Genomic DNA, 12,440 nt, shown 5'->3' on the forward strand with positions numbered 1-12,440 from the left:
TGTTTTGTTTTGTTTAATTTTCCGTTGTGTTGGCTTGATCCTTTAACTTCACCCCTTTCTTTCGTCAAAGGCGTATGGTCTTGTTTTTTCTGACTCTTGCGTCTGCTTAAACTCTCTTTCTTTTTTTTTCCATTCATCAATTCAATGCAATTCAATGCAATTCAATGCAATTCAATGCAATTCAATGCAATTCAATTGAATTCAATTCAACTCAATTCAACTCAATTCAACTCAATTCAACTCAATTCAACTCAGCTCAGCTCAACTCAACCGCAGCTCGCTTTACTTTTTACAGCCCAACAACACACAAATGGCCCCTAAAAAGCGGCGCCACGCACACCAGCACACAAAGCCATACCGCGGCTCACCCGCCGCCACCCGGCGCAGCCCCAATCTCAGCATCAAGAACACCGCGCCCCCCTCGCCCTCACCACCGCTCGCACCCCTGCCCGCACCCAAACCCTCTTCCAATCCCCCCACCACCACCCTGCACTGGTGCCAAACACCGGGCCAAACCACCAAAGTGCAATTCCTCGGGCCCCTCTCCCCCACGGCCCACCAGGGAATTCTGCAGACCGCCTCCACGGCGTCCTCGCGGTCCATCCTGGTCCAGGGCATCTGCCCATTCCACATTGTTGCGCGCCACCACAGCCCGGACGGGTCCACGGACCGCCGCGGATGCAGCACCCACGTGCACGAAACCTCCACGCATACGATTGGAACAGAAATGACCGCTGACCCAAGACAACTGGCGCTAGTCACAGCGCCGCTGCCAATGGATGTTCTGCTCAGGTGTCCGGAGCTGCGCCCAATCAGTCTGTACTATTACATGGACCGCGTGTTTAAATGCACGTATGCGCAAAAGTACCGCTCGCTGGTGGGTGGCAGTGGGGAGCCCGTGGGGGTAGCGGATGTGCCGCCGGCGCAGTACCACCCAAGCCCTTGGTGCTGGCGCCACCTGCAGATGCGCGCCATGGAACCCCAGTGGATGCGCGACCCCGCACAACTGTTTTCGCTCGATACTTGGTCCAGCATTATGGGCGCTGATCTTCTGTTTTATAAGCGTGGGCTTTCCGTGCCTGTGCCCGCGGACCGCCGGTTTTCCGCACCGGATGCTTCCCCAGTGGCATTTGCCTTTGCAACACAGTTTCAGCGCAGAATAATGCGCCGCCAGGCATTGCGGCATATGGGTGGTGCGCCGTGGTATTTGGACGCGACGTTTGCGTTTAAACAAGATGGGTTCCAATTATGGTCCTTGTTCTGCGAAGTTAAGGGGAGAACCGTGCCGTTGTCATTTTTGGTCACGACGGCGGTGACTGTGAGACTACTGGTGGATTGGCTTTTGGAACTCACTGCTGTGCTGGGAAACGTATTGCCGAGCCACACGCTGTTTGTTAATTCCTTAAGGCTGTGTGAGGGGCTAAGGGATGTATTTGACTCATGGGACATTAGATACGCCAAATACTATGTCGTTCAGGATCTGCGATACTGCCTGCGCCAGCAGCTGGAAAACGAAGACGAATACGAATATGAAGAGGGGGAGGTTGGTGGGTGGGTGTTTTCGGAGCTTATACGTCGGGCAGTTTCCGGTCTGCGGTCGGATTTCCGGGAGAATATCTTGGTAGTCAGGCAGGCATTACCACTCACCTCGTACATTCGGTATATCTGGGACCAACGCTCCTTGTGGGAGCCACGTGGGGAAAGAGAATGGCGCAGCTTTGATTATTCTTTGGATGCTGTGGGTCGCTGGAGATACCTTTTGTGGATGAGTCTTTTGCCCAGACCCAGAGTCAACCGCGTTGACTCTGTAGTGTATTTTTTGAACGAGATGATTAACGGTATACGCGACTCCATGCAAGACACAGGTGGGGGCCAAGGTGAGAAAGGGGAAATTGGAGACACACAGGCGGACGTGGAGATGGAAGGGGAGGGTGAGGAAATGGTGCCCTTTTGCTTGGACTCCTTGGAAATGGGTAACCATCGGCTGGGCGGTAATTTGCGTGCATCTATTGTTAAGAAACTCGGCAACCAGTTGTTCTGCTTTGTGTCGACCGATAGAGAACTTGTAGATAAGGTTATTGTGGATTTGGATATGCGCGTGTGCTTTTGCGAAAAATTCGCACACAGTCAGGTTTGTGATCATCTGATATACTGCTCCCAGGATCAGATACACCACCCAATACTGCCCAAGCTAATGAGTGAACTCCCCAAAGCCTAAATTAAGTGATAGAAAGCATTAAATATTAAATAATATGTTAATCCCGAGGGGATTTGTAAACAAAGAAATCAAGCCATGGTTGTGTTAGACTTTTGTGCGACGTAGCACAGCTGTAAAAAAAATATTTTTATTTATTCATTATATAAACTTTATTTTCAACGCTAAAATAATTATATTCAAAAAAAATAATTGAGATTATACTATCTGCCCTCAAAACACCTATTTAAGCAAATTGACTTGTCGTAGACAGAAGTTACATGGTCATTCAGGGAGGTACATACGGGTAGGTAGGAGCAGTGATGACGAACGCCCTCAATATGCTTGCCACAAGGAACCCGTGGATGCATCTATTGCTGACAAGGACCATTCTCATGCCGGAGACAATGGCAATTCAAGCGTAGGGGTGGACTCAGATTTGGAAGACTAATACTTCCTGACTTTGAGCATGCTTCTCCTTCCACTTCCGCTCCCAACTCCAAGAGAAAGAAGACACATTTGGCCGCAGACATTCCCAAGGATGCGTACGATGAGACGTACGAGGAGATCAGTCAGGCAGTACATAAGGTGAACGGTATAATCGAACGCCGATCCAATATAGCTGACCAACCCAGGCCGTCGAATATAACTAACATAGTCCCAGAACCAAGCGGCCACTCTGCCAAGGCCATTGTCGATACATGCAAGAATCTGTCCAGCCTGCCAGCAACATGGCTGGTCTTGATTTTGCCGACTCAGTAGCCCCCAGATCCGACAACGATTTTCTTCTTGATCTGTCAACGCAACAAACTTACTCTTAAAACCATAAACAAATTGAGAAATTTTATTAACGCTAGAATCAAAGGTTGCACTTGTAATAGTGTGAGCGAACACCATTAGAATTATTTGCTAGACATGGATGGAGCGGCGATTTAATAACAAATAAACGGTTTATTAAATAAAAGTCGCTCCGCCTTATCAATCAAAGACCGTGAGCAATAATATATAACCGCAATTGGTAGCAATTGCGGTCGTCAAGCGACATTGCTTTAATTGATGTCACAATGTGCTTTGTCGAAGATGTGAAGGAGTTCTATGGATGTGCTTTTGGACAGTACAATAATCTTGACTTTTAAGAAAAGATGTTAACGCGGTATCTTTTTTTATGTTTTCAAATTAAAGTTTGTTTTTTATTATCAACATTGACCACTTCACTTGAACATGGCATTTGGAATGTAAAGAAAATTGAATTTTACTCACAACAATAACGCCGGTGGCTTATCAATTTTAAATTTTCTGCTTGAGTGCGCTGGGATTTTGGCATATGAAAAAAAAGTTGGTTGACTGAATTTGACTGGCCTCACAGAAAGTCTCTTTGTTCAAATTCCCCAGTCAGAAGGAATTTAGCAGGGCCACAGTAAAAAAAATCAACATTAGAAATCAACAGTTTCACTGCTAATTTAACCATTGGCCCAATGGTTATTGTTCGAGATGATACTTTTTGGAAATATTAAATATGCAAGAATATACGAGATTTTCAAGTCGACAAAAAGCTGCCCAGCTCCTTCGCAGCCCTCCGCACCGCATCTGTCGCTCCCTGGATCCCTAGCACAACAACGCGCTCATCGCCCAAAACCCTTGCACTATCCCGACACAACTGGAACTTCTTCGCAAGCACTCCGAACACCCCCAAAAGCTGCACCTGCGCATCCGCATTATCCGTGCACTCAAGGAACCGCGCCGCCGCTGACAACACCCTAAGCCCATCATCATCGCTCCCGCGCTGAGCCACCATCACAGCGTAGTTCAAGTACATTATGGCCAACGCACTGACCAAGTTCTTGTTCGATACTGTGATCCAGGAGTTGTCCAGCGCATCCAGTATACGCTTGCGCGACTGGTAGAGAAGATCGGCTCCGGGAGCCGTTGAGAAGCCGTTGGCGTAGGCGCGCGCGCACATCATTAGGTTGATCTCGTCCGACTTGCTCAGTCCTCCCTGGAGCCTAGGTGATCCAACAGAGCTGCCCAGAAGACGGAAAAAGCCCGTGGCTTCGCCGATCGTATCGATGAACCCGGTTTGCTGTTGGCTAAACCACTGCAACAGCGCCAATGTCAAGTCCGGCGAAGAGGAGCCCACAATGAGTCGAATAAGGTCAAGCGCTGGGAACCGCTTGTCCTCGGGCCACTGCGTGGCCGCGCGCAACAGGGAGTCAAATTCAAGAGTGGAAATACCCCCGGGCGCAGAGCCAGCTGCTGCCGCCACCGCCACCGCTTGGATACCCTGGATCTGCATCTCGTTCAGTGCCAGATCCGCACCAACCTCGGCATTAAACTCGCCCAATTTCTTCATAATCCCTGCGACATTTCCCTGTCGATTAATCACAAACTCGCTAGGCGGCGCATACCCCTGCGCGGCCACCGCCGCTTGTCCCCCAGGCACATACCGGTTCCCGCCAGTAAACGGATCAGCATACCTGGCAGACGTCTGTGTCGCCGCTGACTGTCCGCCGCCAGGCACATAGCGACTGCTACCTGTGAACGGATCGCCAAACGCTGGCTCACTGCCAAGCTGCACCCCGTCAGTGTTCTTAATAATAAAATTCGCAACCGTGTCGAGCTGGTCCAGGCTCAACTCATTGCGTTCCAAGAATTTCTGCGCCGCCATATACGGGTTCTCCGTAACATTAAATGGCAGCTTCAGCGGCGGCATGCCCTCTTGGATATCCACGTCAAAGACATAGTCGTACTCCTTACCGTCAAACAACTGCTTCTGCGTCTGCCCAATAGCATCCACAACCTCCCCAACTTTATTCCACTGGCCCTGGTCCCACTGGTAGGCCTCAACGGAGCTGCCGCTGGTCTTGACCATGATAACCTGCTGGTCCTTGTTGCCTGGCTGCTCCAGCCGCTCTGGGCCCGGTAGCTTACTCGTATCGATATTCCCCATGGTCTTCTTGCTCATAGCGAATGACGCGTTGGCCGCCTCAAACACTGTCAAGTTCTCGGCCGACGCAGCCCGGGCTGGATCCGTGGAGAACACCCGGACAACGCCGTCACTCGTCCCGCACGCCACGTCTCCGTTCTCTAACACAGCCACCGCCCACACGGACGTAGCCGGAACCATAATTGCCTGCACCATCTTGCCGCCGCGCCACACCCTCACCGACCTATCCTCGCCTCCGGATACCAGACCACCGTCCGGCAGTGCGCTGAGCGAGTAGACAAACGAAGTATGCCCGTACATCTCCGCCTCGCACGTGCCGTCCAAGGACCACACGCGCACCGAGCTGTCATTCCCTGCCGACGCAAATCCCCCTCCGGGAATTTCCACAAGGGCGCGCACGCAGTCTGTATGTCCCTCGTACCTTTGCACCATCTGGCCGTCGCGCCACAGCCTGATGACCTTATCTGCCGACCCCGTTAGCACCGACCCATCCTGCAACACCACCACGCACCAGACGGCGTGCTCATGGTCGCGCAATACATATTGACACCGGCCATCCACCCACACCCGCGCAGTCTTATCCCACGACCCTGACACCAGCGTCAGCCCATCCGAGGACGCCGCCAACGCGCAGACATTATCTGTATGCCCCTCGAGCTTGCCCTGGGGCTCCGAGGGCGACGCCGGATCCCACAGGTAAATGACTTTGTCACTGCCTCCTGTTGCAATCAGCCCGTGGGGCGTTGCTGAGGTGATACATGAGAGGACCGTAGTGCTGTTAACGAACCCCGTATGCCCAAGAAGAAGCGCCTCTTCCGTGAACTCGTTGCCGGAGAGCCGCGTTGAGATGCGCCCGGTTTTGTCCCGCGATACCGAAACTATCATATTGCTGCCTTGCGTGGCTAGACCGCGCACATCTGACGTGTGCCCGCTTATCACTGCCGAGAGTTTGAACGACATGAATGTTAAAAATGATTTTGTTGTTTAAATGAGATGAAGTATTTGTGCTTATGAATTGTGAAATGAGAAAAAAGAAGAGAAAAATAAAGTTGGCTATAAAGATAAAAGGAAAAAAGAGAAAAGGCAGGAAAATGGTATGCCAAGGAGCCTTTTATTTTGACACTCCTCAACATACCCTCGCCCACAAAGAGCTTAATAGAATTAGCGATGACGCACGCACAAAATAAAATTCTTGCTGGACCAAAATTTTATATTTAGCACGTGATAATGGCCAGATTTACTGATGTGATCGATTTGATCAATTTGATCTACGCACATCGCCCAGGGTAAATAAGAATGACAATGTCACAACAGTGGACGGACATTTTCAGCCGGTCATCAAGTTTATACAAATGCCTGGTGCCCGAGTAAAATACCACTTGGACCCTTCTAATTCGATCAAGGATTCAAAAATCGTCGATCCCATCGAAATTTCTAAAAAAAACTGTATTTGGGAGGTGCTAGACGACATAAAGACCTACAGCTTGGTCAATATTTGGCATGGACAATGTCATCGAGTCGCCAATTGATGGGTTCCTCTGCAGCGTCTGGACGAAGCAGTGAAAGACTACTTGCAGACGTCTTCTCTAGTCACCCCTGCAACTGATGGCCGCATGTTTGAGATAGTGGCCAGGGTCTGAAATCGATAAAAACGTAATAAAAATATTTCTTCGACATAATGTATACGTTTATTTTCGCAATACTGCAAATAATTAATTTAATTCGGAAACAACATTGCAACATAAATATTAACGTATGGAAACCAATCGATTACTCAGCCTTCATTGTTACTGTATATATTATAAATCTGGATGGAATCAGATATATTTATATCAATTAGTCTACCTTTTTATTCATAGAAACGCACTACACATAAATGTTTACTTTTACTTTCTCAGTACATACGCCAATGCATAATTGACATATATAAAATTGACATTGTGCTCATGAATAAAGCAATTTTATTGTTGGATTTTTGAAGCACTCGTTTTTTAATATCATTATGGGCGCACTATATCCAAATGGGCGCTACTTTTCTCGCACAGTCGCCATATCCGAATAATATTGTTATATGCTTCTTTAGTCCTTCGTTTATATATTTCTCTGCTCAAAAAATCAGTTATACAATCTTGACAATATGGTCGGCAAACATTTATAACACATCCGCTGTTATGATCGTTTTCAAAATTCCTATTCAAATATTCCCTAGACATTACATTTCTACTTCTGCTGCCGTTCACTCTCATATCCCTTTTCGCTACAAATTAGTTTTTAAATTTCCCACTTCCAATTTTTACCTCGTGTAATGGATACGCTCACTTGTCTTTTACCCTCGCCAGCTTATCTTAACTTCAGTAGCCCAATACAATTTTCCTTGGCAGCTGACAAGAATTTTGCATTCTCTTGTTTATTGTTTATCGTTTTAGGTTATGTGCTTATCGGCAGATATGCCAAACTCAAAAGTATGCCATTCAGGCTGTGGTGCAAAAAGGCTTGCCCTGAGCTTACCAAACTATTTATTAGCCTGGCCGTTCACATTCTCAAACAAGGACCAGTCCCCCAGCATATTGCTTTTATATTAGACGGAAACCGGCGCTTTGCCCGCTTACACAATATGACAACCAAGGAGGGACATCGACTTGGCCTGCAAAATATTGAAGACATAACCACGTTCTGCAGTGACTTGGAAATTAAAAATGTCTCCGCGTACGTTTTTTCTACCACCAACTTCAAGCATTCAAAAGAGGATGCAAACGCAATTATGGATATATTGATGCAGAGACTATTACAGATAGACCAGTGGGATTTGGTTTCAACGGGAAAGTGCAGAATTCGGTATATTGGTAGATTAGAGGTGTTATCGCAAAGCATGCGTGATGCCATTGAATACGCTGAAAATATGACTAGAAACAACACAGGAATAACACTGAATGTTTACTGTCGATATTCGTCAACGGATGAAATGACCCGGGCAGTATGCTTACAAGCAGAGGAAGGCGAGGATTTTAGAGTTTCAAAACAAACAATGGAGGACTGTTTAATGGTTCCTGGGCCGGACTTAGATATTCTGGTGCGCACATCAGGCAAAACTAGATTCAGCAATTTTATGTTGTGGCAGCTCTCCAAGATGGCTTACATCCAGTTTGTTGAAGTCGATTGGCCGGGATTTTCTTTTACACACCTATTTGCCATTTTGCTGTCGTGGCAGCTTTCTGCCAAAAAAATCAAGAACAAAAAACAAGTTTGTTTTTCTGAGGTTTGCGCTACTTTCTAATAATTAATAAATTATATTAACACAGCCAACACTAAATAATTTTAACGTCAACACAGTACATGCTAATTTTGAATTTCGAAACGCAAAATATTCTACACATTTGGTTAGCTTTCGCATCGTATATTGTGCTGTAAACTTGTTTTCAATGTATTTTGAGTATTTATCTTTATAACGAATTGACCTCATTTTTATTTATCAACCAAATGCATATAAAATACAGAGATGTCATAAATACTAATGTAGATCGGTTTATGTGCGTGTCACTAATATAGATGAGGCTTGCGATACATAATCTAAATATTGACTGCTTAAAAATCACATTTCAATTGAACTAGAAAATAAATAAATAATGGCAAAAAATGTTATGCATGGTTTTACTTTTACATTATCATTGATAAAATTAAGAAGTAAAAATGGCTTGCAAACAATGTCTAAAAATGTGAATACACGATTTATTTGCGCCACCAGTGCCAGAGCTGAATGAGCCACCTAAAATAATATTATTAGATTTTATTTTTGATGCATATTAATGTATTTTTTGTAAATAAAAATAAACGAGACAATTTCAACAATGCTGCTGAACATGTCCAAACAAGAAAAAACCATAGTAAAATATCCTTATTTAATCCATTAAAGCATAAAGCAATACACCCAATAACAAATATTTATAATACATTATTATTCAGTTCATTTTTATGATTTTATTTGTTATACCTTTTTATTTCGCACTTATAGCCCTGGGCTATGTTGTGTTGCTGGGAGCTACTCCAAACGCAAACACTTACCATTTAAAAAGCAATGCCAAAACATATACTTTAAACTTTACGAATTACTGATCAATGCGGCTATTCATATTATCAAACAAGGGCCAGTCCCCCAACATATTGCTTTTATAATGGACGGAAACCGACGCTTTGCACGCTCTAAAAATTTGATGCCAAAAGAAGGGCATAAATCAGGCCTGTTTAATGTTGGTACTGTGGTTGCGCTTTGCAGTGCCTTAAAAATTAAAAACGTATCTTTGTATGCTTTTGCTATCAACAACTTTAAGCGCCCAAAAGAGGAGGTAGACGCAATTATGGATCTGATGATGCAAAGAATATTAAGTATAGATGAGTGGGATTTGGTTTTAAAGGAAAAGCCCAGAATTCGGTATGTTGGTAGATTAGAAATGCTTTCGAAAAGCATGCGCGATGCCATTGAATATGCTGAAAATATGACTAGAAACAACACAGGAATAACACTGAATATTTACTGTCCGTATTCATCAACGGATGAGATGGCTCGGGCTGTTCGCTTAGTGGCAGAGAAGGGTGAGATTCAGAGTTTAGCGAACAAAAAATAGAGGACTGCTTAATGATTCCGGGGCCGGACCTGGACATTCTGGTGCGCACATCGGCGAAACTAGATTCAGCAATTTTATGCTGTGGCAGCTTCTAAGATGGCTTACTCCAATTTGTTGAAGTCAATTGGCCAACCTTGTCTTTGCTCCATATACTCCGCATCTTGTTTTCGTGGCAAATGTCATGCAGTAAGATTCAAAAGATCAAAAGCAAGAGCAAAATCTCTAGACTTGGCACCACATCCGGTTAGCTAGTATTATTTCTTAAAAGTATATTACAGCATCTAACCGTATACGTTTTTAGTAACTATAATTATTAAATTATTTATAAAAGTAACATTTTAAACGAAAATAAAAAATTATGCCGGTAACTGCGCCAATCTGGCAACATCCTTTTAATTTTTAATTTTATGACCCTGCCCATACATCGCATTGCATTCGAGTGTGCATAACTTTGATTTTGCAGGCTTTTTGCGCAGCAACTGCCAAAAATGCAAAAATGTTTTTATAAACTTTGTCACTGTATTAATAACATTTAAATATTTTTATCATGTCTGGATCTGGCCAACACCCGCAACAGCGTCGTCGGTTTTGCATTCCGACCGTTGAAGAGATTGAACAGAATCGTTTGGAAACAGAGCGGCGATTGGCCCCTTCTGAAAATATGGCTTTTGTCAATATTGACGTGTCGGCTTCGACTTTTTTTTCATCTATGCAAGAGAAGTCATTGGCCTCCGCATCAGCTACCCAGCATCTCTACAACCGATCAGCCGCAACTGGAAAAGCAGTCCGCAGTCAGCAGCACGCCTGGCACTACAAATGCCAACCAAACGGCTCCGCCTGTTATTTCACCCGTCAAAAGCTTCAGCCAGTCAGTGCAGGTCAACGACCTTCAAAGGGGCAATCCATTGTTGGCATGCATAAGGAACGTGCGGTGGAGTTATAGCAAAGACATTGTCCCTGACTATATTGTTGGGCGCACTTCGTGTGTGCTCTACTTGAGCGTAAAGTACCACCGTTTCACCCAGAATATATTGGCAAGCGAATTGAGGGCTTGGGGAAGTCCTTCCGCCTGCGCGTGCTGCTTGTTTTTGTGGACACTGAGGACTCCAAAATTCCATTGCGAGAGATTAACCGCATGGCACTACTGCTGACATGACAGTATTGCTTGCATGGTCGCTGGATGAAGCAGGCAGGTATATCGAATCGCTCAAGGCGTTTGAAAATCGGCAGCCAGACATAATTAGGGAGCGCGTCGATGACAACTATATGGCCAGGCTGACCAATGCGCTGACTAGCGTCAGGTCAGTCAACAAAACTGATGTCCTAACGCTGGCGACAAACTTTGGGTCATTTGATGGCGTTGCCAAGGCCACTGCGGATGAATTGACATTATGCCCGGGAATTGGTGATCTTAAAGCGCAAAGATTGTTCAAAGCACTCAACGAGCCATTCATTCCTGAAAAGTAGCATCGAACAGATATTGAAGTTTTAAAAAAATATATTTTTGTGAAATACAAACGCAGCTACATTCATCGCGCGGAAGATTTCAGGACAAAATTACCGCCTACTGATCGCGCGGCACCCAGCCCATAGTTATTATTTGAAGGCTGTGTGTTTTGTGCCAAATCTGTTTATCGTCGCTGGATAAAAACTGACAATGATAGGGGTTTTTATTACTATTTCACATTCAACTTTTAACATATTTATTGCTTACTTCTCCAGCAATGCAAGCGATATCACCACCACCATCGACTGCTTCTAAACGCGATGTCATCAACCTCAGCGGCTCTGGCGAATTGCAGACAATTGACCGCCTGAATTTGCTTCCTTGCGCTATTAAATATGACGGAGCAGCAAATTCAGACACATACTTCTTGCCTGCCAAGCAATCAGACGATACATACGAGGCATCGTTCAGGGGACGCCAGCTGTTCGGATGTAAAATTGCACTTCCGAGCTCATATGTTGGGCATGTGCTTATTGACACGACCGTTGAAACCAATACACATGATTCGGCATTCGAGTCAGAATTCTCTGAAGAGTCAGCAGTTGAGTATAGGGAATTGCTATCTGTGAGCAGCTTTGACGCACTGACTGTATGGGAGCATGACCGAGTTCCGCCAGCTGATGACGACGAGTTTATCAGCTCTTTGGAGTGGATTGACGTTGCCGCGAGTATCCATGCCGATTGCAGCAGCGAGAACTCGAGCTGAAGATTCAGTGTAATATTAGCCGGGAGTTTCCTTGTCTTTTTGTCAATAATTTAAAAGGGCAACACGACAGTCACACGCACTCGGGAATTATAACAGTTATATTGGTCACAAAATATGCGTATCACGTCCTGCGAGTCATCAGCACAACATTGTTTTAATAAAAGTGCAGGGTGCTAAAAGCAACAATTGCAATAAAAGTTACAGCATATATATGGGATTAGCTCGATTACAACATCCCTGGGAATAGAATAATGCGAAATTGGCTGACTAGGTCATCACGCTTACTTATACTCCTAGTCATGTATTTCTTAATTATCCGCGTAAGCGTAGCACTTGGAAGGTTGCTGTTGTGACCACTGGTGCTAATTAATTCCCAGCCAATTGTCGGCCTTTCCTTTTTTTGCTGGTACGCTGCACTTTGCATGATATAACAACAGAAAAATACAAATTCACCAAGGCATGGTTGCTCA

At 45.3% G+C, this 12,440-nt stretch overlaps 5 protein-coding genes across 5 annotated transcripts; 4 read left to right on the forward strand and 1 right to left on the reverse strand.

Annotated features, from left to right (window-relative positions):
* Positions 1 to 51: 51 nt before the first annotated feature.
* On the forward strand, positions 52 to 2,320 carry BX661DRAFT_12472 (uncharacterized protein). Its single transcript, XM_051532439.1, has 2 exons — positions 52 to 129; positions 201 to 2,320. Exon 2 carries the CDS (start codon positions 311 to 313, stop codon positions 2,216 to 2,218), a length of 1,908 nt encoding a protein of 635 aa, XP_051391808.1. The 5' UTR covers positions 52 to 129; positions 201 to 310; the 3' UTR covers positions 2,219 to 2,320.
* Positions 2,321 to 3,677: 1,357 nt separating this feature from the next.
* On the reverse strand, positions 3,678 to 6,278 carry BX661DRAFT_181813 (WD40-repeat-containing domain protein). The gene has a single exon (XM_051535804.1). It carries the CDS (start codon positions 6,096 to 6,098, stop codon positions 3,732 to 3,734), a length of 2,367 nt encoding a protein of 788 aa, XP_051391809.1. The 5' UTR covers positions 6,099 to 6,278; the 3' UTR covers positions 3,678 to 3,731.
* A 1,324-nt stretch (positions 6,279 to 7,602) lies between these two features.
* On the forward strand, positions 7,603 to 8,412 carry BX661DRAFT_142867 (dehydrodolichyl diphosphate synthase; the record flags this gene model as incomplete). Its single annotated transcript, XM_051532970.1, has 1 exon — positions 7,603 to 8,412. The coding sequence occupies one exon, from the start codon at positions 7,603 to 7,605 to the stop codon at positions 8,410 to 8,412; it is 810 nt and encodes a 269-aa protein (XP_051391810.1).
* Positions 8,413 to 10,249: 1,837 nt separating this feature from the next.
* BX661DRAFT_181817 (restriction endonuclease type II-like protein) lies at positions 10,250 to 11,255 on the forward strand. Its single transcript, XM_051535805.1, has 3 exons — positions 10,250 to 10,477; positions 10,506 to 10,771; positions 10,917 to 11,255. Exons 1-3 carry the CDS (start codon positions 10,305 to 10,307, stop codon positions 11,222 to 11,224), a joined length of 747 nt encoding a protein of 248 aa, XP_051391811.1. The 5' UTR covers positions 10,250 to 10,304; the 3' UTR covers positions 11,225 to 11,255.
* Positions 11,256 to 11,568: 313 nt separating this feature from the next.
* On the forward strand, positions 11,569 to 11,940 carry BX661DRAFT_130354 (ribonuclease H2, subunit C; the record flags this gene model as incomplete). The annotated part of the gene is made up of 1 exon (XM_051532542.1): positions 11,569 to 11,940. A coding segment is annotated over one exon (372 nt), but the record flags the coding sequence as incomplete, so codon positions are not given.
* Between the last annotated feature and the right edge of the window lie 500 nt (positions 11,941 to 12,440).

Source organism: Kickxella alabastrina (genome assembly GCF_025024165.1).
Source record: "Kickxella alabastrina strain RSA 675 chromosome Unknown BX661scaffold_10, whole genome shotgun sequence".
NCBI classification, from domain to species: domain Eukaryota; kingdom Fungi; phylum Kickxellomycota; class Kickxellomycetes; order Kickxellales; family Kickxellaceae; genus Kickxella; species Kickxella alabastrina.

Bases quoted from the DNA above. Each gene is read 5' to 3' on its own strand.
- BX661DRAFT_12472 (XM_051532439.1), top strand. From the start codon at position 311: ATGGCCCCTAAAAAGCGGCGCCACGCACACCAGCACACAAAGCCATAC.
- BX661DRAFT_181813 (XM_051535804.1), bottom strand. From the start codon at position 6,098: ATGTCGTTCAAACTCTCGGCAGTGATAAGCGGGCACACGTCAGATGTG.
- BX661DRAFT_181817 (XM_051535805.1), top strand. From the start codon at position 10,305: ATGTCTGGATCTGGCCAACACCCGCAACAGCGTCGTCGGTTTTGCATT. The intron at 10,478-10,505 runs GTCATTGGCCTC...TCAGCTACCCAG, and splicing joins TTTTCATCTATGCAAGAGAA to CATCTCTACAACCGATCAGC. The intron at 10,772-10,916 runs GTTTCACCCAGA...CTGACATGACAG, and splicing joins CTTGAGCGTAAAGTACCACC to TATTGCTTGCATGGTCGCTG.